This window comes from Urtica dioica, chromosome 3 (genome assembly GCF_054948205.1).
Source record: "Urtica dioica subsp. dioica isolate 48M chromosome 3, U.dioica_male_clone48M_v1_H2, whole genome shotgun sequence".
Taxonomy (NCBI): Eukaryota; Viridiplantae; Streptophyta; class Magnoliopsida; order Rosales; family Urticaceae; genus Urtica; species Urtica dioica.
Window position 1 is genome coordinate 49,297,954 of NC_142758.1, and position 23,595 is coordinate 49,321,548.

General features: G+C 34.3%; 2 protein-coding genes across 2 annotated transcripts; one reads left to right on the forward strand and one right to left on the reverse strand.

The window, feature by feature from the left end:
* On the reverse strand, positions 1 to 6,663 carry LOC149403464 (Leucine-rich repeat protein kinase family protein). Its single transcript, XM_089609013.1, has 14 exons — positions 6,413 to 6,663; positions 5,754 to 6,288; positions 4,494 to 5,005; positions 4,210 to 4,321; positions 4,067 to 4,138; positions 3,900 to 3,968; positions 3,745 to 3,816; positions 3,515 to 3,583; positions 3,248 to 3,423; positions 2,787 to 3,167; positions 2,326 to 2,388; positions 2,042 to 2,228; positions 1,823 to 1,955; positions 1 to 576 (listed from the first exon to the last, which is right to left on the reverse strand). Exons 1-14 carry the CDS (start codon positions 6,507 to 6,509, stop codon positions 238 to 240), a joined length of 2,817 nt encoding a protein of 938 aa, XP_089465139.1. The 5' UTR covers positions 6,510 to 6,663; the 3' UTR covers positions 1 to 237.
* A 6,630-nt stretch (positions 6,664 to 13,293) lies between these two features.
* LOC149403465 (E3 ubiquitin-protein ligase AIRP2-like) lies at positions 13,294 to 16,463 on the forward strand. Its single transcript, XM_089609717.1, has 5 exons — positions 13,294 to 13,610; positions 14,112 to 14,274; positions 15,174 to 15,240; positions 15,331 to 15,580; positions 15,874 to 16,463. The coding sequence occupies exons 1-5, from the start codon at positions 13,528 to 13,530 to the stop codon at positions 16,082 to 16,084; spliced, it is 774 nt and encodes a 257-aa protein (XP_089465843.1). The 5' UTR covers positions 13,294 to 13,527; the 3' UTR covers positions 16,085 to 16,463.
* The last annotated feature ends 7,132 nt before the right edge of the window (positions 16,464 to 23,595 follow it).

The following is a 23,595-nucleotide window of genomic DNA, read 5'->3' on the forward strand; positions in this document are numbered from 1 at the left end:
TAGAAAGAAACTTTAATGTCATATGTTTTATAGTTGTCTGAAATATTCCTGTAACAATAAAAACAAAACTGATCTTTTTTTGGTTGGTTCATAATTCATATACAATATATCGCTATGCAAAGAACAGAAAAACAAAACACCGCCAAATTTTGAACGTGATAAAAATTTTACATGTGGAATTAGATTAGGTGTTAATAAATATAAGTAATATTAAAAATAAAAATAAAAAAAACCGAACTATCTCGCGGAAGGAAGAAGAGAGGCGTTGGAGAGATCGTCGGGAGGGTCAATCTCGAGGAAGCTCGTGAGAAGAGTCTTCCGAGAGGACTGTGACTTTTGACCGTTCGACGGCGACACTTTCGGGTCTCCGTCGACGCCGCTGCCGCGCTCGATCTTCGCTGCGTCTTGAACGGCCAGGATTATCTCTTGCATCCTCGGCCTCGAGACCCCGTGTTGCTCCACGCACTGGATCGCCACCTCAGCGACTCTCCACACCGACTCGATCTTCACGTTCCCTTCTAGAAGGAACGGGTCCGTTATGCTCACCACGTCCCCTTTTCGCACCAGAGATCTTGCCTGAAAAAAGCAAAAGCATTCGATTCACTAACACCTCGAACCGAAGAGACAAGTACAAAAACATCGGCGGTTTAGTTTTTTCTGTCCTTTTTTTTTAGTTGACGTACTAGATTAAGCCAAAGGAAGTGATAACTTAGGACGCAAGAAACAAACGTTAAAAGGGCAAAGAAACATATTTTCTCAATGTACCTTTCACAAAATAAAAATTATATATATATAAATAAAAAATAAAAAAAGCTCAACTTTCGATTCCTTAAAATCCCAAATCCACAAAACAAGCAATAGACTGATTTTATTTAATTTTTAGGCTGTGACCTACTAGTTTAAGTCGGAGGAAATGATATTTTAGGCTGAAAAAAAACAAAGAATCTCAGACCCAGAAGGACCGTGCTATGAGCTATGAAGGTCTCAAATTAAGTAATTATTTTTTTTAGGAGAAACAAACATCTTTTAAGTACATATTATGCCATCATCTCTTCTTGTCCATACTTTTGTCCCAAGGTATCTTTTTTTTAATTGATTCTTACCTTTCTTAGAATATAAGAGCTAACTCCTGATCCCCTAAAATGCCGGATCGACGAAACAAAGCACAAAAGCATTACTGGTTTAGGTTTTTTATATTTTATTTTTTGTTGACCCACTAGATTAAGTCAAAGTCATTATATCTAATGCAGCAAGAAACAAACAATCTTAAACCCAGTATATGAACTATAAAGGTATCAAGTTTAAAGGGCAAAGAACATCACTTCTCTCATTTTGTCCACACTTCTGTCTCAACATCTTTTTGGAATCGATTCTAAACTTTCTTAAAAAAAAATATAAAACCTTAACTTCCGCTTCCCTAAAATCCTCAACCGACTAGACGAACACAAACACAACAACGGTTTAGTGTTTTTTTGTTTGTTTGTCCTCCTAGATTAAATCAAAGAAAATGATATCTTAAGCTGCAAGAAACAAACAATCCCAGGCCCACTATGAACTATGAAGGGCAAAGAACACCTTCTCGTCTCTTATTGTCCATATTTGTCTCAATATGTATGTATATATATATATATATATATATATATATATATGTATATATGGTAGTTGATTCTCACCTTTCTTAGTGCTTATGGTTCATTTTACTTTCCTGGATTACTTTTCTGGACTAGTTTAACAATAGTCCTTGAAATTAACCTAACACGTTGACTCGATCTAAAGCACAAGTTTAGAAAGGAAAAGAAAAAATAGAATGAAGAGTTTTTACCCAGTGAACAATGTTGAGTTCAGAGCCATAGTCTTCTGGCGAAACCGGCTTTTTCCCCGATATGAGTTCAAGAAGCACAACCCCGAAACTGTACACGTCGCTCTTTTCCGTCAATTGTTGGCAAGCATAGTACCTATCAAATTGACATAATTAGTTTAATCAAATGATACACCTTTTAACTTGGTTCACAAGTTATATATATATATATATATGACTCACTCTGGATCCAAATAGCCTACGGTTCCCCTAGCCACGCTAGAGATGTGGGTCAAATCCTCCTCGGCTTGCCTCGAAAGTCCAAAATCGGACACCTTTGCCCTCATATTTATGTCTAAAAGGATGTTGCTCGTTTTCACGTCACGGTGGATGATACTCGGGTTACAACCGGTGTGTAAATACTCGAGACCTACATATACCTAAATTCGTATTTATGCATGCGATCTACTCGATAAAAATAAAATATAATATAATCAAAATAAATCGTGCAAAAGTCGTAAATGAACCTTTGGCCGCGTCTTCGGCTAATCTAAGACGGGTCAGCCAGTCCAAGCGCTTGTCCATAGAGCCTGTTTGAGAAATAGCCTCGTTGAAACTTTTGATAAAATGGTTCCATTATCAACAACAAAAAATGCTATTTATTAAAAAGAAACTTTACATATTTGGTAGCTTAGCCCACACTCTTTAGGATAAAATGTGATTCTATACACAAATTCAGTATTTGTTTTTGTCAATCAATTAGAGAGTACATCTTTTTATAGAGCCACGAGAACTGGCCATTATACCTTTAAAAACAAAGGTCATATGGGTCAGACACAAGATTCCGAAAAAAGAGTCACACGTGTCAAGTTTTCAAAGTTCATGGACAGTAGTGAGAAATAAGAATAGGAACCAATCTGCCACAACTCATATAGTTTAGTGACCACATGTGCAAATCAGCCAAAAAGGAGAGAAAAAAAATGTTTACCGTGTATGTGATCCCTCAAGGTTCCGTTGTGCATGTACTCGTAAACGAGCACGGACTGATCTTCATCCTCGCAGTATCCGATCAGAGGGACCAGATTTCTGTGGTGAATCCTCGACAGAAGAGCGACCTCGGTCGCGAATTGCCGGTCTCCGTGAGTCGAAGACTCAGCCATGAGCTTCACGGCTATCTCTTTCCCGTCTTTCATTCTTCCATAGTAGACCGACCCAAAGCTTCCTTTCCCGACTTTCTTAGCAAAGTTTTTGGTCGCTTCTTCGAGCTCCGCGAATGAGATGTAGCAAGCTATTCCCTCGTCCGTCAAATGACTCCCCCGGGAGAGAGAATAGGCGGTCGAAGCCTTTGTGCTTACACGCATAGAAGAGCCTAATAATAAACGAAAAACATACTAATAATCAAATAACCGAATCGCGAAAACAAATCCAAAGAATCTTAATGAAAAATACCTTTTCCGTCGCTACTTTTCGTCGGAGACGCTTTCGTTCGGAGACACCGGATGAACAATAAAGCTCCCAAGAATATCAAGGTCAACAATAGACATGTCCCAATTACGATGCCGATTATCAACTTGATGTGTTTCTTGCTCTGTGACCCTTTATGAAGGTCGGGATTGTCTTCGTATCTGAAAGATATACGAGGAAATTAGTCATGCTACGATCCATATCAGTAGAACCTCAACGGCGTTCGATTGGAATTGAAATTCAAAGACTCACTCAAAAGTGATTTTCCCGGCAAGCAATCCTGAAGGTATAGCCCCACTGAACGAGTTGTTCTGTATATACCTGCAACAAGGTTACAGGCTTCATGTTCCATCATCGAACCGAAAATGGATTTTTAGATGAACAAGAAGTAAATAGATATATATATATATATATATATATATATATATATGTATGTATATATATATGTATGTATATATATATATATATGTATGTATACATACAGTTCCTGTAAGCTAGGCAAGTTGCCGAGATACGAAGGTAACGGACCGTTGAACTGGTTGTTCTCAAGATGCCTGTCACTCGATCATTGTTAAAAACTAACGAAAATGAAATTTTCTCATTATTATTCGTCGAAAAATGAAATGGAAATGCTTACAGAATTTTCAAATTGATAAGATTAGTCATGTCGGGGAGATTTCCTGTGAAAGAATTGTTGTCCAACCACCTAAACCATGAAGAAGTAAAATACAAATATTAAACCACCATATACGTGCGATAAAAAGAAACGGATAAATCGATCAAGAGCGAAGATATGATACTCACAGCTCTTTCAGTTCATCCATGTTGTTGAGCTCAGATGGGATTTGACCCTTTATATTCTCCCCTGAGAGGTTACTGTAGAACAAGTTAGAAACTTTACTTCCTTCTTTGTTGTCTTTAAAAGGTTTTGACGTCTAAAAACTTACATTGCTATGATTCTCGGCGGTGTATTTGAGCTACAATTGAGCCACTGCCATGGAGTCGGAACACAAGGATCGCCACCTTCGGACATGAAGTTAAGGGCTTTCACAACACTCGCTGACAAACACAACCCAAAATAAATAAATAGTTATTTACCTTTTAGTGAGAAGAGTAACTCGTGATCTTATAAACCTTGTTGAGTCCGATTATTTTAACGATGTGGGAAGCTTAACACTGAAACTAAAAATTCTGATTTTCTTTTTTTTTTTTTTTTGCTCTGAAAACTTACAATCACGTAAATCCGTCTTAGCCCCGATCTGAACATATTTAGCGATCTCGATCGCGTTCAGCAACGGCCCGCGAGTTGAGTCATTTGTCTTGACGAATGCAAAGGAGAGGACGAACTGGAGGCTCACGTTCATGTAGCTCGGCTCGTAGAGAGTGTAGCTCGCGTTGGCGTTCTCGGCGATGTTCACGACCGCAGAGTTGTAGTCGGGTATGCTCGGCTCTTCGAGCTTGAATTTTCTCGTCTCGTTCGGAGCCAAGTCCTCGATCTCAGCCAAGTACGCGTAAGCCCTCGCGTAACCCGGGAAGCCCTCGAGGTTCAGCCTGTAACTCAGCTTTCCCTCGGTCCCGACCACCCCGGTTTGCATCACCTTCTCCGGTGGATACTCTCGGGTCCGGACATCGATATTCCTTTTCGTCTCGACTCTCTTCGTCCCTGATGCCACACCCACTAAGAAGTTTTGCCTCTTTTCAAGGTCAGAGTCCCAAATTCTATCATAAGGGTCATCTGGGTACCTGAAAGAAACAAGCTTTATCAGCTCATAATCTTTTAAACACGCATGCAGAGAGACATAGCTCAAGAGCAGGGTCCCAAATTCTGTCAAAAGTGTCATCTGGGTAGCTAACAAAATTTAGCTTTGTCAACTCATTATCTTAAGAACACACATAGCTTATATTCAACATCAATAGTCCCAAATTATTTCATAAGGTTCATCTGGAAAAGAAATGAACTTTTATCAACCCGCTTAAGAACGCACACACGCGCATAGCTATTTTCAATATCCATAGTCCCGGGTTCTTTCACAAGGGTCATCCAGTCACCTAAAAGAATTAAACTTTATCAACTCACTATCTTAAGAACACACAGAGACACACACATAAATAGTTTCAATATCTAGAGTCACAAATTCTGTCAAAATGGTCATCTGGGTACCTAAAAAGAAACAAACTTTACTCAACTCATTATCTGAAGAACACATGTACACATACCTATTTTCACTATCAACACTCCCTAATTATGTCAAAAGGGTCATCTGGGTACCTCAAAAAAATAAACTTCATCTACTCGTTGTCTCAAAGAAAACAGAATTTCACACACACACACCCACACAGCTATTTCAAACATCAACTGTTCCAAAATCTTGTCATAAGGGTCATCAGGGTTAACTAAAATAAATAAACTTTACCAACCCATCATCTCGAAAAGAACACACAAACAGACAAAACACGGAGACAGTTTTTTTTTTTTTGTTTTTTTTATTACCTCACCGCGTCTTTGGTTTTGGCACCAAAGTTGACTCTAGCAGAGACCCTGAGAAAGAAAGCGTCCTCAAAATCCGTGGCGTACATGGAGAGATTCAAAGGCCTGAGCTCAAGAGTGGATATGAAAGGAGAGCCAGTGGTGGCACAGCAAACACAGATGTCCACTGAGCTCGAAGGAGCTCTCAGAATCATCTCATTCACGTATATCCTCGCGGCGTCAAACACGGTGACCGTTGACCATTCCGTGGCGTCCAAGTAGAGCTTGAACTTGGGAAACGTGTCCTCGTCCAAGCTTCCGTACTGAAACGTGGCTCGGACCAAATACCTTCTTCTCTCCTCGGTCCCAAGAGTGTAACAGTACTTATTCTCGTCTATGGGAAACTCTCTGCGTCTTTGGTATTGTGACGAATTTGCCCTCGGTTTCTCTACTTTCACCGAGCTTCCATAGGCCATAATCTCCGAGTCTGAAGTCCATGAGAGGCCTGTGATTGGGTCTGTGGAGTTTCTCGTGCCTCCACAGTCTATGCTGATGAAATCTACAAGTGGGTATTTGAAAAAACATGAAAAAGATTCAAGCTTTGAGGTTTTCACTCAACTCTGAGATGAAAAAATAAAAGGGTAATTAAGGGCATTTAATAATAATAAGATTAAGATATATACCTTTTACTTGGCATAGAGATGAAGGTACAAGGACAAGGAAAAGGAAAATGAGCAGGTAGTGATGATGAAAAAATGAACCCATTTGGTAGAAGATCATCAAGAGAAAAAAAAAACTACATGATGATTCTTTTTATGTTTGTTTTAGATGATGAAATAATGAAGAAGAGTTTGGAGTTTGAACATGTCAAGACTTTGTTTTACCACTCAGTCTATACTCTTATAATGCCTTTTGCTTTTTTGATTGAGGTGTTTGTGTGTGGTAATGTTCGCTCGCGTTTTGTATCTTTTAGGTTTTTGGAATCTTCTCTTTTTCTCAATATAAATATATTATGATTATTTTTTCGATTCTTTTTCTTCAAATCTCAGTGTATTTACTTTTTTTCACTTTTATATAGGAAAGCTGAAAACCGGAAATCGAAATTAAATGGATGACACTTCCAAGCTTTCCAACTTGATATAATGTCACGTTTGAAAACCAAATTCTTCTATTTTGCACCAATTTAAACTTACAAATTTGCAAAATAGCAAAAGATTATCTTAAATGAGTGAAATAGTCAAAATGTATAGCAATCTGATTTCAAAAAAAAAATTTGATCCCAAATAAATTTTTTGAAAGTGATAAATTGCTTATGATAATCGTCAATAATTTTAATCCTGCCTATCATAAATATTTTGAAAACGTAAATTTGGCTACTTTGCTAAAAAGTTGAAACTTTAGCTATTTTGCTAATCAATAAGTTTCAAATGGCTATTTTGTCCAATTTTTCCGTTAAACTATTAAAATGTCTAAACTACCCTAAAAAATTCTTTAGTCCTCCTTCAAAATTTCTCCACACTTTGCTTTCCATATCTTGAAGCTCTCGGCCTTCGTCTCCCGTCGTCTCCGCTTGAAGCTCTCGTCTGTCGCGTGTCGTCTCCACTTCTCTCAATAGTTAGTTCCTATTGTTTCTTAGAATTCAAAGTTTATTTTAGGGTAAATTTGAATTTAATGTATGAGTTTAATGTGATTTAAAAGTTAAGATGAGGGTTTCGAAGTTTAATTGCCTGTTTGAATGCACACTTCAAAAGTTTTATCTGAGTTTGAATTTATTAGCTACATTTTTACGATAAAATTCGAAATTTTGCTATGTGTATTTCGGACGATGGTCATACGTGCGTGGTGGAAGAGAGAATAATTGGGAATAGAGTGAGAGGGAAATGTTCGTGAGTGAGGAAATTACTGAGAATAAAGGGAGAGAGAAATGTTTAATGGGACGCGTGAAGTGAAGGAGAGTGAGAATGAGTAAAAAAAATAAAGAAATAAAATTTAAGGGTAATTAAGACAATTCAGAAGTTCAAAGATTTGATTTTTTAAAGTGTATAAAACATAATTTGTTTTTTTTTTTAAATGTATAAAACATAGTTTGATTTTCAAATAGGGAATTGATTGTTGGCCCGATTCACGATTGTGGACGATCCACTCACGTGTTGACACGTGGCAACGAACTGCCACGTGTCAACACGTGAGTGGATCGTCCATAATCGTGAATCGGGCCAAATAGCAACGCTCTTTCAAATATCATGCTACATTGAGCTTGGAAGCTGGAGTTAACAGAAAGACAATAACTAAACAAAATATTTCTAATTGCTTCATGTGCATGCAAGTGCAATTCAAACATTCTCAAACACATAAGTAATTTAATATTATAATTTTGTTTTATAGTATTATTTATGGGTATTTATGATGATATCCTAATAGACATGCACACACAATAATATATATATATTAATTAGAAAGCATCTATAAAGAATTCAAATGCTACACCGTTATCACAGTGTTAGGGCATTTAGTTATCTAAAAAAATTATCCTATATTCTCTCATTTCCTTTCGCTTTTGCATGCAATAAAATCTCTTCTGGACCAACTTGTCTCTCCACTTTTCTTTTTTTCTTTCCTACTTTTTTAATGGATACCATCAAATGCGCTTTTTTTTTTCAATTAAGCCAGATAAATAACTAAAATAAAAAATAAATAAAAAGTAGAGTCCCTCATTTTCATCATCATTATGAATGTACGGCTCATAACATTAAACAAGTCACCTAACTCAGTCAAAAGTCCAATCTACAGCATGTAACGTATCTTCCTGTTTTTTTCCACAAATTAGAAATTGAGTAGACTAATAACATATATTTTTTTGTGTTTTTGTAAATTTTTGTTTAGTTATCTAATGAAAATTAAATTCCATGTGTAATTACAAAAAAAAAAAATTATAAATAGCTAATACTTCTGAAAACATCATTACTAAATCCAACTTCTTTCTTATTTTTTACAAATATTTTTCCTTTTGTTTTGTCTTCCCACAAAATCCTTCCATTAGATTGAATTGACCCGCATAACCAGTACAATCCATAAAGTAATATAAGACGACGAATATCTATATCATTTTATAAAATAAAATTTATAAAAAAAATAACAAATTTATTTGTGAATTAATTTGGCACTTGTTCATACGAAATAGTCTAACCCAATTTGCGAATCCACTCAATATATACTTTTCAATTATAGCAATTTATATTAACATCATTTTTCACTTCTTGTGGCGGCAACAATCAAAGAAAAAAAAAATTATAATTTGAGGCGGTGGGTTCAAAAGTTGAAAAAGATGGGTCCATATTTAGAACTAATTTTTCAGGAAGCTACAAAAGCATTAATGGGTCACAATCCGGTACAAGAAGGAACAGAACAAGAAAAGAGCCTTAACCTGATTTATAAGCTCTTAAATGCACGACTGGATAAACATGGGCTTTATTTCTCAGGCCCATTATGAGGGCCCACCAGATTTACCCAGCATTTAATGTGGTCCCACACGCTTGAAACGTGGCTCTCATTCAGTCACATTCACCTTTGTTCGCTGGTTCACTAAACGTTATTATGCGCTAGTCCACCAAATTTGATATTTTTAGTTTACAACCCCTAGTCAATAGCTATAGTGACAGTGGACCCCCTTGCCTTAGATATATATGGCGTGCGCCTATAATCTTTTTTTTTTTTTTATTAGTATATATCGGCTAGAAATTTGAATATTAAATTAAACTTGTATATGCATATATTATACACGTGTTATTACCATCTCCGTTCCCGGGAGAGAAAAGTGAAATAATATGATGTAAAGAGAGTTTTAATGAGGCATTCTTCGAGGATCAATATTAATCCTTCTATTATAAGTAAAATGGTGATCTCATTCTCATCTCGTCTATAAAAATAGAGAGAGGTGTCGTGATAGGCTCATTATGTGGACTTGACAAAATAAGGGCAAAAGCTCGTTACGAATTAAAAGTAAAAAAGTTGAGGAATGAAGTCGTGCGTTTTTTATGTTGGTTTAAACACACGGAAAACCATGAAAGACCATCGATAAAACATAGTGAAGAAAAATAGAGGAAAGAAAGAAGAACAAAAACTCTTTAAGTTTGGATAATTTGTATAAGAGGTTCGATAGTAAATGGTGCCTATCTTTGCTTAATGTTTAAGGGGAGATATCTTACATCATGTTCATCATTCTTAGCATTGTAGATCTTTATGTTTTATTCTCTAGATATCCGATTTGAATAGTTCACTACTTAGTGAGACTGCTCATCTTTTTTATACCAATTTGATTTAGCTGAAGATTTTGTTGATGATGTTGAACTTCTATATGTTAGAGATGACTTTGGTATACTTATTATATTGTCAATGGAATGTTTTTTTTATTATATTCAAGGGGCTTACTAAGTTTCGTGGATTTTTACTCTCGTATTTCGAGTTTTTCACACTAAATTTAGTTGTTTTGATTGTTTCCTTTACTTGGCGTTTTACATTACTGTGTGTTTTACATTACTTTATCTTGAGAGCCTGAGTTTCTGCAAGTTGGGATATTTTACCTTAAACTTGCGTGGGATAATGTATTTATAGGAGCCAGCGAGGATTGAAACACTATAGATGGCCTTTGATAGCCATGTGGGCAACGATTTTTGAAAATGGGGGATCTGAAGCACGAGCTTGGAGAGGTGAAGTGTTCGAGGACCGTCATATCATGAAATTTTCCTGGTGGAGTGGCTGAGATATCTTCATTGTGACTTGTCTTTGTGTTTGAGAAGCTTTAGTGCCACATACTCAACATAGATGTGGATGGCTCATGATACGAGCGCTTATGACGCAAAGTCGAGCTAAGGTGACCTTGGTTGAGGACTTCCCTGTCGTTGACTCAGACCATGGTTATCGTATATTTGCATCAACGTGGTCGCAGACCTCCTTGCCGCTGACAAGTGGCGCGAATGACTTTATGGATGACTTTTCTGCGAACTCGACCAAAGATGGCTATTATCACACTACTTGGTTAAGGCCTTATATGTCGCCGAACTTAGTTATGGTGTGGGCTTGGACCAACGTGCCGCAAACCTCCTTGTCACTGACTTGAGACATTGGTGAAATGGTTGTTGACAAATGACTCCTTACCCGCATACTTGAAATATGTCGACCGCTTACTCGTGATAAGTGTGGCAGATGACTCAAGAGAATGAGGCCAATGAAGTGCGACAAATAACTTGAGATAAGCACCATCAAGGAGTTGAGGCAAGTGCGGCCGAGGACTGGAAGTTAAGTGTGACCCTAGACTCGAATCAAAGCTGCCAAGGATCTCCCGTCGAGGACCTTTACCTGAGGAATTTTGTTTTTCTTTAAGGAATTTAACTAAGTTTTGAGATGGCCTCTAGTTAACGACTATGTCTCAAGTTTTAAATTTTGATCTTTTTCCAAGAATTTTATTTCAATATTTCAAACAATTTCATTTCAATATTTCAATCAATTTCATTTCAATTAATTTCAATTACAACAATTTCCTTTCATTCTAAATCATTTATAGTAATATCAATTCAATCGACATCATTCGAAACTATTTCAATTCCAACAACTATTACTCAAACATTAATATACATATATGTAAAGACAAAAGCTTACTTAAAAATTAAAAAAAAAATGGTTGAAAACCTGGTTTTTGAGTCGCCGGAAAAAATGGCGGTTCGCCGGAAAAATGGGTAGGTCGCAAAAAAAAAGTGATCTGCCGGAAGTCTCCAAAAAATATGAAAAAATATATAATATAGATCGTCACAATACAAACAACTTTAATGAACGAGATTACATGAAAAAAAAAAAATCAAACTCCTCATCAAAATCTATAAAAAGAAATATGGATAAGTTAAAAAACAAACCCAAGTTCGCCGGAGAGTTTCGCCGGATTGTCTCCGATTTCTTGATGATTTTGCACTCAGGGATATCGAAATGAAAGGAAATGGACCGAGTTTCATCGATTGTCGCTGAGTTTGAGTGGGCTCCTTCAACGGAATTTAGACGTCGATTTCGTGAAAGCTTATGCGTTTTTCCCAATTTTCCTTGTTTTTCCATGATTTTAAATGCGTTTTGCTCTTTAAATTAAACGAAAAACAATGGTCGTTTTTCACCAAAATGGCTTTTCATTTCACCGGCTATCGAACGACAACGTGTGGAAAAACAATATAGAAGCCTTCATTGACCGTTTTTTGTCATGCATCGGCGCTGCCGTCGACTTTCCACCATTTTCGCCGATTTTTTAAACACTATGCGGTAGTATTAGAGCAATAGGTGAAATCCCAACTTGGATTTTCTTCACGCTGACTCATGAAGTGACGTATATTGGGGCCCAATTTCTATTCAAGGCCTAATATTTTATAATATTATATTATATAAAATCCTGGACCAGGTTCAACTAATGGGCTTTTTCTAGAAAGGGCTTCAAGAGCGCTTCACACTCATTTTGACCGGCCCAATATCAAAGACGGCTACAAAAGTAGAAAGAAATAATAATAAATTATTTTGCAAGGACAGAAAGGGACAAAAAGCTGGTTAACAATTCCCATTCCACATTTCAAAGCCATCAAATAATTACCATATTTTAGTGGGCAAAATAAATGCGTGGCCGAAAGTTACGAAAAATAACAAAAGTCAGAGTTGGGAAGGGTTTGATAGAGATGACAATCACAAAACCCTTTCAATGGGCAGTTAGAGAGAGTAATAATGAAAATAAAATTAATGCAAAGACAGTGTATTGTATTTGATACAATTAGCAATTATTTGTAATTTACAACTCTCCATTTTAGTTGGTTGTTAAATATTCCCAAACTAGTTAACAATCACAAAAACCGGAAGGAAAACAAATTATTAAGTAAAAAAAGAATGTAACCTTTCATTAGTGCACCCTTGATTAATAATAATAATGACGTGTTAAATTTAATCATTAAATGTTAAATAAAAAAAATAGAAAATAGATAAATTAGGGACAAAGAGTAAGAGCATCCACAATGGTAAGCTAATGTCAAATTAGCTTACCATGCCACATAAGCCATAGCAAAATATAATTTATTTAAACTAAATCATCCACAATGGTAAGCTAATTTATCATCTTGCTTAAGTTTATCCCACTTGTCATTTTCTATTTTTGTTTATTTTTTTTATTCAATTTCCACTTGTAAAAACAATAAAATAATTACTAAAATATTGTATTGGGTCCCATGTAGTTTGCTTAAGCAATTAGCTCTATAGAGCTAATTTCACTAGCCAAACACATAGCTAAAATGCCAAATAATGGTTAAGCAAATAGCTTAACATTTTTCCTAATTACAAGCAAGTCCTTAAATTGCTAAGCTAGGAACCATTAATGTTGCTCTAAGGACAACAGAATAAGAAGGAAAAGGGAATTATAGAAGATAAAAGGTATCCTTTTCCTGAGAAAAAAAAAAAAGAAAAAGAAAAAAAAGAAAAGATGATCCTTTTCTTTTCTTATTTGTGTTTGTGTGAGAAAGGTTTGAACACTAAGCAAAGCTTTTGTCTTTCTCTCTCTCTCTCTCTCTCTTAATCAAAGTTTTCTCTATCTTTACTTTTTTTTTGGTTTGTTTAAGAACCCCACTTATCTTCTCTGCCAACATTCCTTCTTTGTTCACAGATTAGAAAAGAAAATAAATTCTCTCGATTTTCCTCGTCTCGTTTCGTTCCATTCACTCGCTCTGTCTCTGTTATTGTTATTCCCTTTTGATTATTTTCTGTTTTAGTTTTCTCTTTCGAAGAACATATGTGGCAAAATCAGGCCAATAAATCTTCTTACAGAGAATCTCTCAAAGCCCTTGAAGCCGATATTCAACATGCCAATAACATGTGAGTTTTTATTAGTTATTTTTATTTATTTCCTTAAACTGTCCGCGTTTAAACTTTGAAGTTTTGCTATTTTGGTTTGAATTTGTAATTTTAAATTATGGGTTTTATCTGTAATTTAAATTTAAATTTTTTAATAAATAAATTTATTTCCTTAAATTGTCCGCGTTTACAAAATTTAATTTTAAATTATGGGTTATCTGAACTTCTGCATGATCAGAACCCAAGTTTCCATTTTTTCTCTGTATATCGGATAAAAAAAAGTGGATTATGTATTTATTTATTTATTTAATTGTCATTCTGTTCTTGTTTGCGAAGTTGCGTAGTAATGGCAATTTAGTTTAACTGCACAAAACTTGTTGTGGTAGTTGAATTGTTTGTATGTCAACACACGCAAAGTCTCTCAACTGTCAAACAAAAAATTTAAAAAAATATTATGGGAAATAAATTAATGAAAGGCAATCGTTGACTTTTTCTGGGATTTGGGTTGACCGTTGGTGACAGGGCTGGTTCTTTGCCGAGGGATTTCAATGGAGACTGTGTTCAGATGAGACTTTCTTATAGCCCTTTGGCTCCACTTTTCCTCTATTTGATGGAATGGATGGACTTTAGTTGCACTGATTCTCTTCCCACTTCTTTGGGACTTCTTCACATACTCATTTATAAGGTAATCTCTCTCTCTCTCTCTCTTTGGACTCACTCGAATTGGGTCCGGTCACAATGCCTTTGGGCCGGTGATCGTTTGAGTTTCGTGGGCTCTGATATACCGTGTTAAGTCTCACTCATTTCGGGTGTCATCACAATACGTTTGGGTCGATGCTCGATTGAGTTTTGTGGGCTCTGATATACCGTGTTAAGTCCCACTCATTTTAAGTTTGATCGCAATATGTTTGGGGTCAAATGTCAATGCTCGTTTGAGTTTCGTGGGCTCTGATATACCGTATTCAGACTCGCTCATTTTGGGTGTGATCACAATACGTTTGGGGTAAATGCTCGTTTGAGTTTTGTGGGCTCTGATACCATGTTAAGTACAATGTGATTAATTTTTTTTTTGTTTTTTGTTTTTTTTTTTTTTGTCAAGAAAACGATTGAGAATGAGGTAATCTCTGTTTTGACTCGTTACGTTTTCTTGGCCTGGTCACATTACTTATGGGCCAATGCTCGTTTGAGTTTAGTTCCATGTTTTAATTATTATGAAATTTTATCGCGAAACCATTTGACAATTAGGTAATCTCTCACTCTCTCTATGGACTCACTCATCTTGGGCCTGATCAAAATAATATAACGCTGAGGATCGTTTTGAGTTTTTTGGGTTCTGATGCGATGTTTAGTATTGAGAAATTTTTTTCGCAAAACCAATTGACAGTTGAGAATGAGTAACTCGTGACCTTGTAAATATTGTTGAGTTCTCAACGAAGAGAATTCACTTATTTTTTTTCGTATTCTAGACGAATTGTATTTTCAGTAAAAAAAAAAAAAGAAAAAAGGAAAAAGAATTAGTAACTCGGATTGTCTTTTCGTGTTTTCGAAAGATTTCTAATGCCTTTTTACTTTGATTTTTTTCAGGTTTACGTCGATGGAATTCCTTCGATGTCATCAAAAGAGAGGAAAGCGAGTTTGAGGGAGTTTTACAGTACGCTATTTTTATTCGTAGTTTACGCATTTTTTTATTTTTTTATTTTTCTCGTCCGTGAAGGAACGTGAGTTTAAATTTATCGCGCAGCGGTGATATATCCCTCGCTCACGCAACTCCAAGGCGAGCTTGCGGAGTTGGAAGAGCGGGGCGAGAAGAGAGACAAGTGCTTGGAAGCTCCGAGAAGGATAAGAGAAGATCGCCGGAGCGGTTTTTCCCCCGAAAGCGATGATCGTGAGAGAGAAATCGATCAAGAGTGTGGGATTTGCATGGAAAACTCGACGAAGATGGTTCTCCCAAATTGCGGACACACGATGTGCATACATTGCTTCCATGACTGGTAAATAACTTTACTCTTCAATTTCTCTTTGATCGCTGTCGGATCCATAACTTTTTGGAAATTTAATTTGTACCCATAAATTTTACCATTTTTTTTTATATTTTACCTAAAATTATATGATTTGTCTTGCTCTTGCATATCCCTACAAAATTTGGAATTAACTTTTTTTTTTTTTTTAATATAAATGCCAATTTGATTTCACTCAAATACTTGGAGAACCAGGTCAGTATGTTTATATAAAAATATGATTAAATAGTTAAAATTACTGATTTGCCCCTCGCGTTGAATTGCAGGAACAGGAGATCGGAATCGTGTCCCTTTTGCCGGGGAAGCCTGAAGAGAGTGAGCTCGACGGATTTGTGGGTGCTCACGAGCGAGAACGACGTGATCGACCCTGAAGCTCTCGCGAAAGAGAATCTCCGGCGGTTCTATCGTTACATCGATTATCTTCCGAGCTTCGTCGCCCCCGACACCCACGTCCTCTTGATCGATTACATGCTCTGATACATTAACTAACTACGTGTACATATATATCTATATATTTATTATAAATAGTCCGGTGGTATGAAGGGAAGTTTGGGCTCTCAATTTATCATGAAACATAGCTGGTTTTTACGGTAGATGTGTATAGTAAATGAACACTAGAAAAAAAAAAAGGCCAGGGCAATAACATTGTTGCAAAATACATACATGTAATGTAATAATGCCAAAAAAAAAAAAAAAAAGGTATGTGTATGGTTGGGCATTGGCATTGAACTCAGTGTTTTTATTTTTTTTGAACCTGAGTTTGGGGATGCAAATATTGGTACAGTTTACTTTGCTGTATATGATTCAGTTCAGAGTTCAGACATGTCTAATCCAAAAGCTGCTTTATCTTATCTTATCTTTCGTTTTGTTTTTGGTAATGAATGGATGCTTGTATCAGAAAGAAATGGAAATGGAAGAGATAAGCACTGGTCTGACCGCTTTGTGTGACTAGAGCCTCAATAATGGAAAGGTTTATGAGGAAAGTCAAAAATTGAAATGATGAATGTTTATATAGATATTGTTGTCATGTAGCAATAGAGGGCATAAATGCAGTTTTTGGCTTCTTTTGACACTAGATTTATTAATGGGAAATTGTGAATGATATATAAAGTTATATACTTTGTTTTCTTTCCTACCCTACGTAAGAAGATATTCAATTTTATTTGCAAAAAGTGAAATTCGATGATTATATATATATTTACAAAAAATAAATTATGTGAGTAGCCAATTATTTAAACTTGACTCCTAAAATCAGGCTCAATAACTTTATTTTTACATATATCGACTATTCGGATATATCGACTATTCGGATTTGTGAAGGTTTCGAATATATGAAAGATTTATGGCATTCATCAACTCGAAACTAGATGTCCTTATCCCGATTCACAAATATTGTTGAGGAAGAAGCACAATCGTTCACTATTGGCCTAAACTCATACGATGAGAGTGGACTCGGCATAGGAATCTTTAAAGGCATTTTGTGATTACCGTTCACTCTTTTCTAATCCGAAAAATGAGGAGAAATCTCCCCAATAACGTATATAAGATGTGGTAAATGTTGTAATTGGTTCATTTTCTTCCTCTTCTATATTTGATAGGGTTGTAATTATTCCAAGCAATTGTTTCTCTTAATGTAATCTTCAGTGTTCTTTTGAGTTGTGTTTTGGGGCTCGTTTCGATCGTGATAGGAGCGCTTATAACCATGGTTAGTGATTGAACACATTAAATACTCGGATTGATTTTACTTGTGTGAGGGTGAGAGGTGAGAAAGAAATGAGATTTTGACAAAAATGCTGACAAATAAGACGAGTCAAATGATGAATAAGCTAAAGGTGGAACTTTCGACCATTGTAGGTCAATTATTTTATCAGTCAATTGTGTATATGTTGATTATAATCAATCGGAAAACCAATTTTGATATCTAAAAATTAGATTCCTTAACTAGATTAAAACATGTGCCTTAACATCCCTTTACTGCAAGCAAAAGATAGAAACATGTTCCTTAATGTATTTGGTTAAATTCACTTTAATGTCCATTCCTTTGTTGTCTTTTGATTGCTTCTTTAAGGAACTCCAACCATGGAAGTTACTTTGAAGATTCCTTGCCCACTTGGGTTAACTTAACCCTCTTATATTAACAAACTTTTAGCTTATCTAATACTAAGCCCAAATATGGTTATACCAGTAAGTTCAGTCCAAACTGAATTTGGCCAACAAGCCAAAACTGTTAGAGATGGCCCAAAGTCCATTCAACTATCCCAATAAGTAATGGATCTTAAATTAAAGAAAATTACCATGATGGACTTATTATTTTCCATTTTCACCAAAACATATATGGAGAAAATGACTCATATACTATCATTTCATAACCCAATTTTATTTCGCACCAAAATCATAATTTGAAAATTTTTACTTGTAAGCCAAGTGTGCTAATACTCTTTTGCTCTCTCTCTATTTCTTTTTTCTTTCTTTCTCCCTTTTACCATTTCTCTCCGTCTTCTTCACGTCCCAACCTTAGATTCAAGAAATCACTTCCCAAGAACACTCAAAGAGCGAGCCCACATAAAAATCACCGAAACTGACACATATCCAAATTACCGCCTAATCCTTCATTCTTCTCCTACAATCGCTTCCGACATCTTCGATTATCGGATCCCGAAACTTCAGAATCGTGGCAAAGAGGGCAACGAGGGAGAACAAGAGTTGGATAAGAGAAGGGGACTTTTTGCGAACATGTTGTGGGAAAATTTTAAAGCGGCATTAGGACTTCCGGTCGTTTCCGGCGGTGGAGAACTTGAACGTGAGCGTCGCGGCCGGCGTGCTTCTTCACCACTGCGGTGGCAAGAAAATTGACCGCTCGATTACGATTGAGACACTTGAGTGATTTATCGACATTATTATTATTTATGAGTTGTTGTTTGGTTTTAGGAAAAAATTTACTGTATGAGACGGAGAAGAGTTTGAACTTTGAAGACGTTGATGTTTACATTTTTTGTTTTTTTCACATTTTCCCTCACTTAGATTTTTTTTTATTGTTTGGCTTGGAATTTATTTGACGAAAGAGAGTCAATGAGCATGATAACTTGTTGAAATAAGAGTCTCGAATTAATCATGTTTTTTTACTGGTTAAACCACCGGCAACTAATTGAATGACTTTTCAGATTAGATTTGAGTGTACTCATGTTTTTTTAGATTAATTGCATGATAGATTGCCATTTAGTCACTGGTTAGCTATCAGTCATGCTTTGAAATGTTATAGTTACTCGTTTATCCACCATTCTAAATTCTCTCTCACCCCAAATATTGCTTGCTTGTCATTCAAGAGGACACACCATAGACAACCTTTAAGAGATAAAAGAGGACACATCAATTCTTTCTAGATAGATGAAGACTCTTTATATTTTTTTTAATCGATGATGCTTTGTAGTTTGATTTGAATATATCTATGAATATGAATATGACCTTTACAAGCGATGACGGAGCCAGGATTTCAATCAGAGGGGCAAATTTGAGAAATATTTTTTAGGAAGGGCATTATTGAAAAAAAAAACTTACAAATTTAGGTCAAAAACATAATTATTATTAAAATTTAGGGGTAAAATTATAAAAAAAAAAGTATAAGAATTTGAGGTTAAAAAAATAATTTTCAAAAATTGAGGGGGAGCATTGGCCCACCTTGGCCCCCACCTGGCTCTGTCACTATTTACAAGTGTTCATGTTATTCATGTGAAAAATAAAGAAACAATTGTGGATTAGCTGTATAATCAATGCATTGAGGATAATGAAATCAATTTATATCAATTTACACTATATATTAGGTGTTTGATGAAATGCTTGAACCATTTGATTTTTTAGCTTTGATTTGTTTGTTTGTTTGTTTTATTTTTTATTTTTTTTATTTTTGCATAAATAGTGAAGAAATTGTGTCCTCTATGTCAACAAATCATATCGATTGTTGACAAGTATGTCAACAATTCATGTCGATTGTTGACATATATGTCAACAAATTGTGCCGATTGTTGAGATTTATGTCAACAAATTATGTCATTTGTTTACATTTATGTCAACAGTCATTTGTTGACATAAATATGTCAGCAAATCAATAAATTTTCCAGTGTTGTGTCACTTGTTGACATATATATGTCAACAAATCGTCAAATAAACCCAGATTAAAAAAAATCTGATTTTTTTTAGACTCAGAAAAAAAAAGTAAAGAAAAATTAGGGTAAAAATGGATTAAAAAAAAATTCTCTCCTCCTTTTACTAGTATTTTTTTTATACAAATTATGGTTTTGGTGCAAAATGGAAATTGTGTTATAAAATGATAATATATTAGTCATTTTCTCATAAATATGCCCTAATAAACGTGTTAAAAATAGAGAATAAAATAATTACTTACAGAGTGCCCATCAACCCTTTGGGGACTAAGCCTTAAGTGGATAACAAGGGTTTGAAAAAAAAAAAAACCTAAAATCCATGAAATTATATAAAACCACTGATTTTTAAATCGTTGGTCCGATCTAAAATGATTTTCTCTAATATAGTTCAATTTGATATTCTCTTAGATGGTCTGGTCCGGTTTCGCACATTTGAAGTGGATTTTTTCTAAAATACTACAATTTTTGTCTCAATTTTTCAAATCGTTTAATACGGTCCGATCGATCCGATTTGAAAATTAATTTGAGGCTGGAACAGACTATGAACACTTAATACTACTAGTGACTTTTAGGCTTGGGCATATTCTTAACACAATTGGCATTATTTAGCATTAAAAAACAAACACAACATTTGGAAGAGACTAAACAATGGAAAGAATAAGAAATGAATATTAAATACGAACGCAAAAATAGGAAAAAAGGAAAGAAAGAAAGGTTAAAAAGAAAGAATAAAAGCAGGTAAAGAACATCACAAAATTAAACAAGTGAAGCATCATAGGAGGGCATAAGGGTAGAGAGCCATATTCCCAACTTTTAATTAAATAAACAAGAAAGAATTCTCCACTTAAGAGAAGTTGCATGAAGTTGATCCTCACAATTTGTTAATCTCCAATCATGCTCATCATCTTTTTAAGTAAATAAATGCTCTTTGACATAAAGGTTTTCTAAGTGGGTATTTTCCTTTTTGAAGCCAATTCTCTCTCTCTCTCTCTCTCTCTCTCTCTCTCTCTCTCTCTCTCTCTCTCTCTATGTAAGGTTTACCTTAGACTCCTATGCATGGTATATATTACTGAGCAGAACCGGAAATATGATAGGAAATACATTGAATTTCATTTTATTATTGTTATTTTTCCCTACTAAAATTTTCAAATGTTACATCGATTGTAAATACTCAAACGTATGTATGATTAGTAATCAAAGTAAGAGAAAGAGACCCTGTAATTAAATGGGGTTGCCACTTATAAAGTCACATAATTAAGCTCAAATTAAGTGCGTTTCTTGAGTTGGTCACACAAACCTATTAATTAAGTGATCATTGAGACATTGAATATGTACATATAAAATGTATTTATATTTATTATATGGCTTCAAGCATATATGCAACTTAATGTGGCAGCGACAAGGGCAAATGGCACAATATTATAGCTTTAGAACACCTTTCTTTTCTGCTCTAGGATATATATATATATATATATATATATATATATATATATATATATATATATAAATACACACACACACACATAAATATATACAGTAGTGGCCTCAATTGACGATTATCATTGTTTTACTGCTTATAAATTGTTCTTTGTTGTACCTCTTGAGCATAAGATATTTGAATTATTGTATACGTGGTACCTATACTTCACTAATTACAATATATTATCTTGTTATGACTCTCTAATTATTTACGCATGCATGTTATGTCACTAGAGATAAATGTCACAGTTCTAGTGGTTAAAATATATAAAGGCGAATCATTAAGCAATACCATTTATTAGAACCTTCCTTAACATAATATTTGAGTTCAAAACACATATAAACTAGCGTTGCATGAAAATTTAGAATATGTGTTGTCTTGATTTATATAACCAAAAAAAAAAATGATATGCTCATTTTCATAGCTTTTAAATAATTATCTATGCATAGTCGTGAAAAACACGCACAATATATAAGATATCAAGAAAAACATAATTTGACTTGACAATGTTTTGTCCATGCTTGGTTGGTTCATAAAAAGGATTATAAGACTATTGTGAGTAAATTATTCAATATATTTGGAAGATAAGAGGATATATGAAAGATGATGAAGAAAAAGAATTATACTTTTTTTTGTTATGAATTTTTTTTCCAAATAAAATATTGAATTAAATTATTGATCAGCCCATCACAAAGTACATAGAGATGCTCTAAACTATATATGCATGAATTATTAGGCATCAAAAACATGAAAAAGTTTTTGTTTTCATGCTTCCACTACTTTTTTGTCAATTTAGGGGTTTGTTGAAGGGATTATGAAACAAGTGAGCAAAGATTAAGCCTAGTGAGCTTGGGAATGTCATTCATTTATTGGTGGAAATCAATTAATGGGTCAAAAAGGAGGGAAATAAAGAAAAAAAAATAGTGATTTCGAGTCAAAATAGGATTAAATTTGTGTGTTCCAAAATGTAGACGATTAAATTTGGCTTTGTCAAAAGCCACTACTACTCTTATGTATTGAAACGACTTTTTCATCTTGTCTCTCAAATGTATTCCACGTGACTTTCCACCAAACAAGCCTTTAAGCCATACACATTTTTCGTTTCTTTTATCTACTTATTTATTATATCCTTCTAGTATAGTCTATTAAAAAAAAAAGGTGTGTTTATTATACTCATTGAGACGCAAAATAACTTTATTATAGCTTAACAAACGCAATTAATTGCCAATCCTTAAAATTTAAATTTAATAAAAGGGTTGCTTCCTAAGTACTAATTAAGCATATATACAAAGAACATCACAATAAAATTAATAAAAACGAAGGATAATTTCTTGTGCATGATCATGATGATGGTGATGATTTTTGATGTTGTTGTTGTCTCAGTTTATCTATCATGGTCAACTTCTAAATGGCCACAAAGCTGAAAATTAATGATTAAGCTTTTGAAGAAATGTGATTTAATGAGTGAGGTACAATGTGGTACACACACCATACCAATATGGCCTACAAATACTTATAAAAAAAAAAAAAAAAAAAAAGAAGAAGAATGAAAAGCCCTTATCGTCTTTCTTTCCCTCCTTTTGTTATTTTATTTTGGCTTCATGTTTAGAGTCCTACCATCTTTTGTTTTTTATTTTTAATTTATATACTTTTATAATTCAAGTTGTCAATTATTTGTGAATATTGAAAGGTGGCATTAATTTTTTTATTATTATTTTTTTTTTACCTAAGTTGAACATGCTTTCAAGGTTATAAAAGAACAATATCAATGTAAAATCTTTTAGGTTTAGTACACGCATATGAAGATTATATGATAGTGTGCTTCAATATAATAAGATTAATTATGATTCAGAAGATTTTCACAATATGCTTTTTTTTTTCTCTCGTTCAAACGTTCCTCTTCTACGCACCTTTTAATTATAACCCCATCAACCTAATAAGATTCGACTTCCAGCATCTCTATTTTACTAATGATTTATACTCTTGAAAAGTTCCCAATATATATATATATATATATATATATATATATATATATATATATATATATCCAAATTTTAAGCAAAATATACATCATAAAAACAAAAGGAAAATAAATTATATATTTTTTTATTCTTAAGCATATGATATCTTGATTTTTTTTTAAAAAAATCACAATGTCACTATTAAGTTATAGATATGAACTTTTTTAGTATAGAATTATCAGAAAAGCTCAATAATAACACACAGAATTGATAAACATTATCTTTACTAACCAAGTTGCTGTATACTATTGGATCCTTTCTTCATGAATCATGATGAATTAACGTATTATAAAACAAATATTGTATATTTTTTTATATAATAATATTAAG

Bases quoted from the DNA above. Each gene is read 5' to 3' on its own strand.
- LOC149403464 (XM_089609013.1), bottom strand. From the start codon at position 6,509: ATGATCTTCTACCAAATGGGTTCATTTTTTCATCATCACTACCTGCTC. The intron at 5,006-5,753 runs GTAATAAAAAAA...TGTTTCTTTCAG, and splicing joins AAAACCAAAGACGCGGTGAG to GTACCCAGATGACCCTTATG. The intron at 3,584-3,744 runs GTATGTATACAT...ACCTTGTTGCAG, and splicing joins TTGCCTAGCTTACAGGAACT to GTATATACAGAACAACTCGT.
- LOC149403465 (XM_089609717.1), top strand. From the start codon at position 13,528: ATGTGGCAAAATCAGGCCAATAAATCTTCTTACAGAGAATCTCTCAAA. The intron at 13,611-14,111 runs GTGAGTTTTTAT...CGTTGGTGACAG, and splicing joins ATTCAACATGCCAATAACAT to GGCTGGTTCTTTGCCGAGGG. The intron at 14,275-15,173 runs GTAATCTCTCTC...GATTTTTTTCAG, and splicing joins TTCACATACTCATTTATAAG to GTTTACGTCGATGGAATTCC.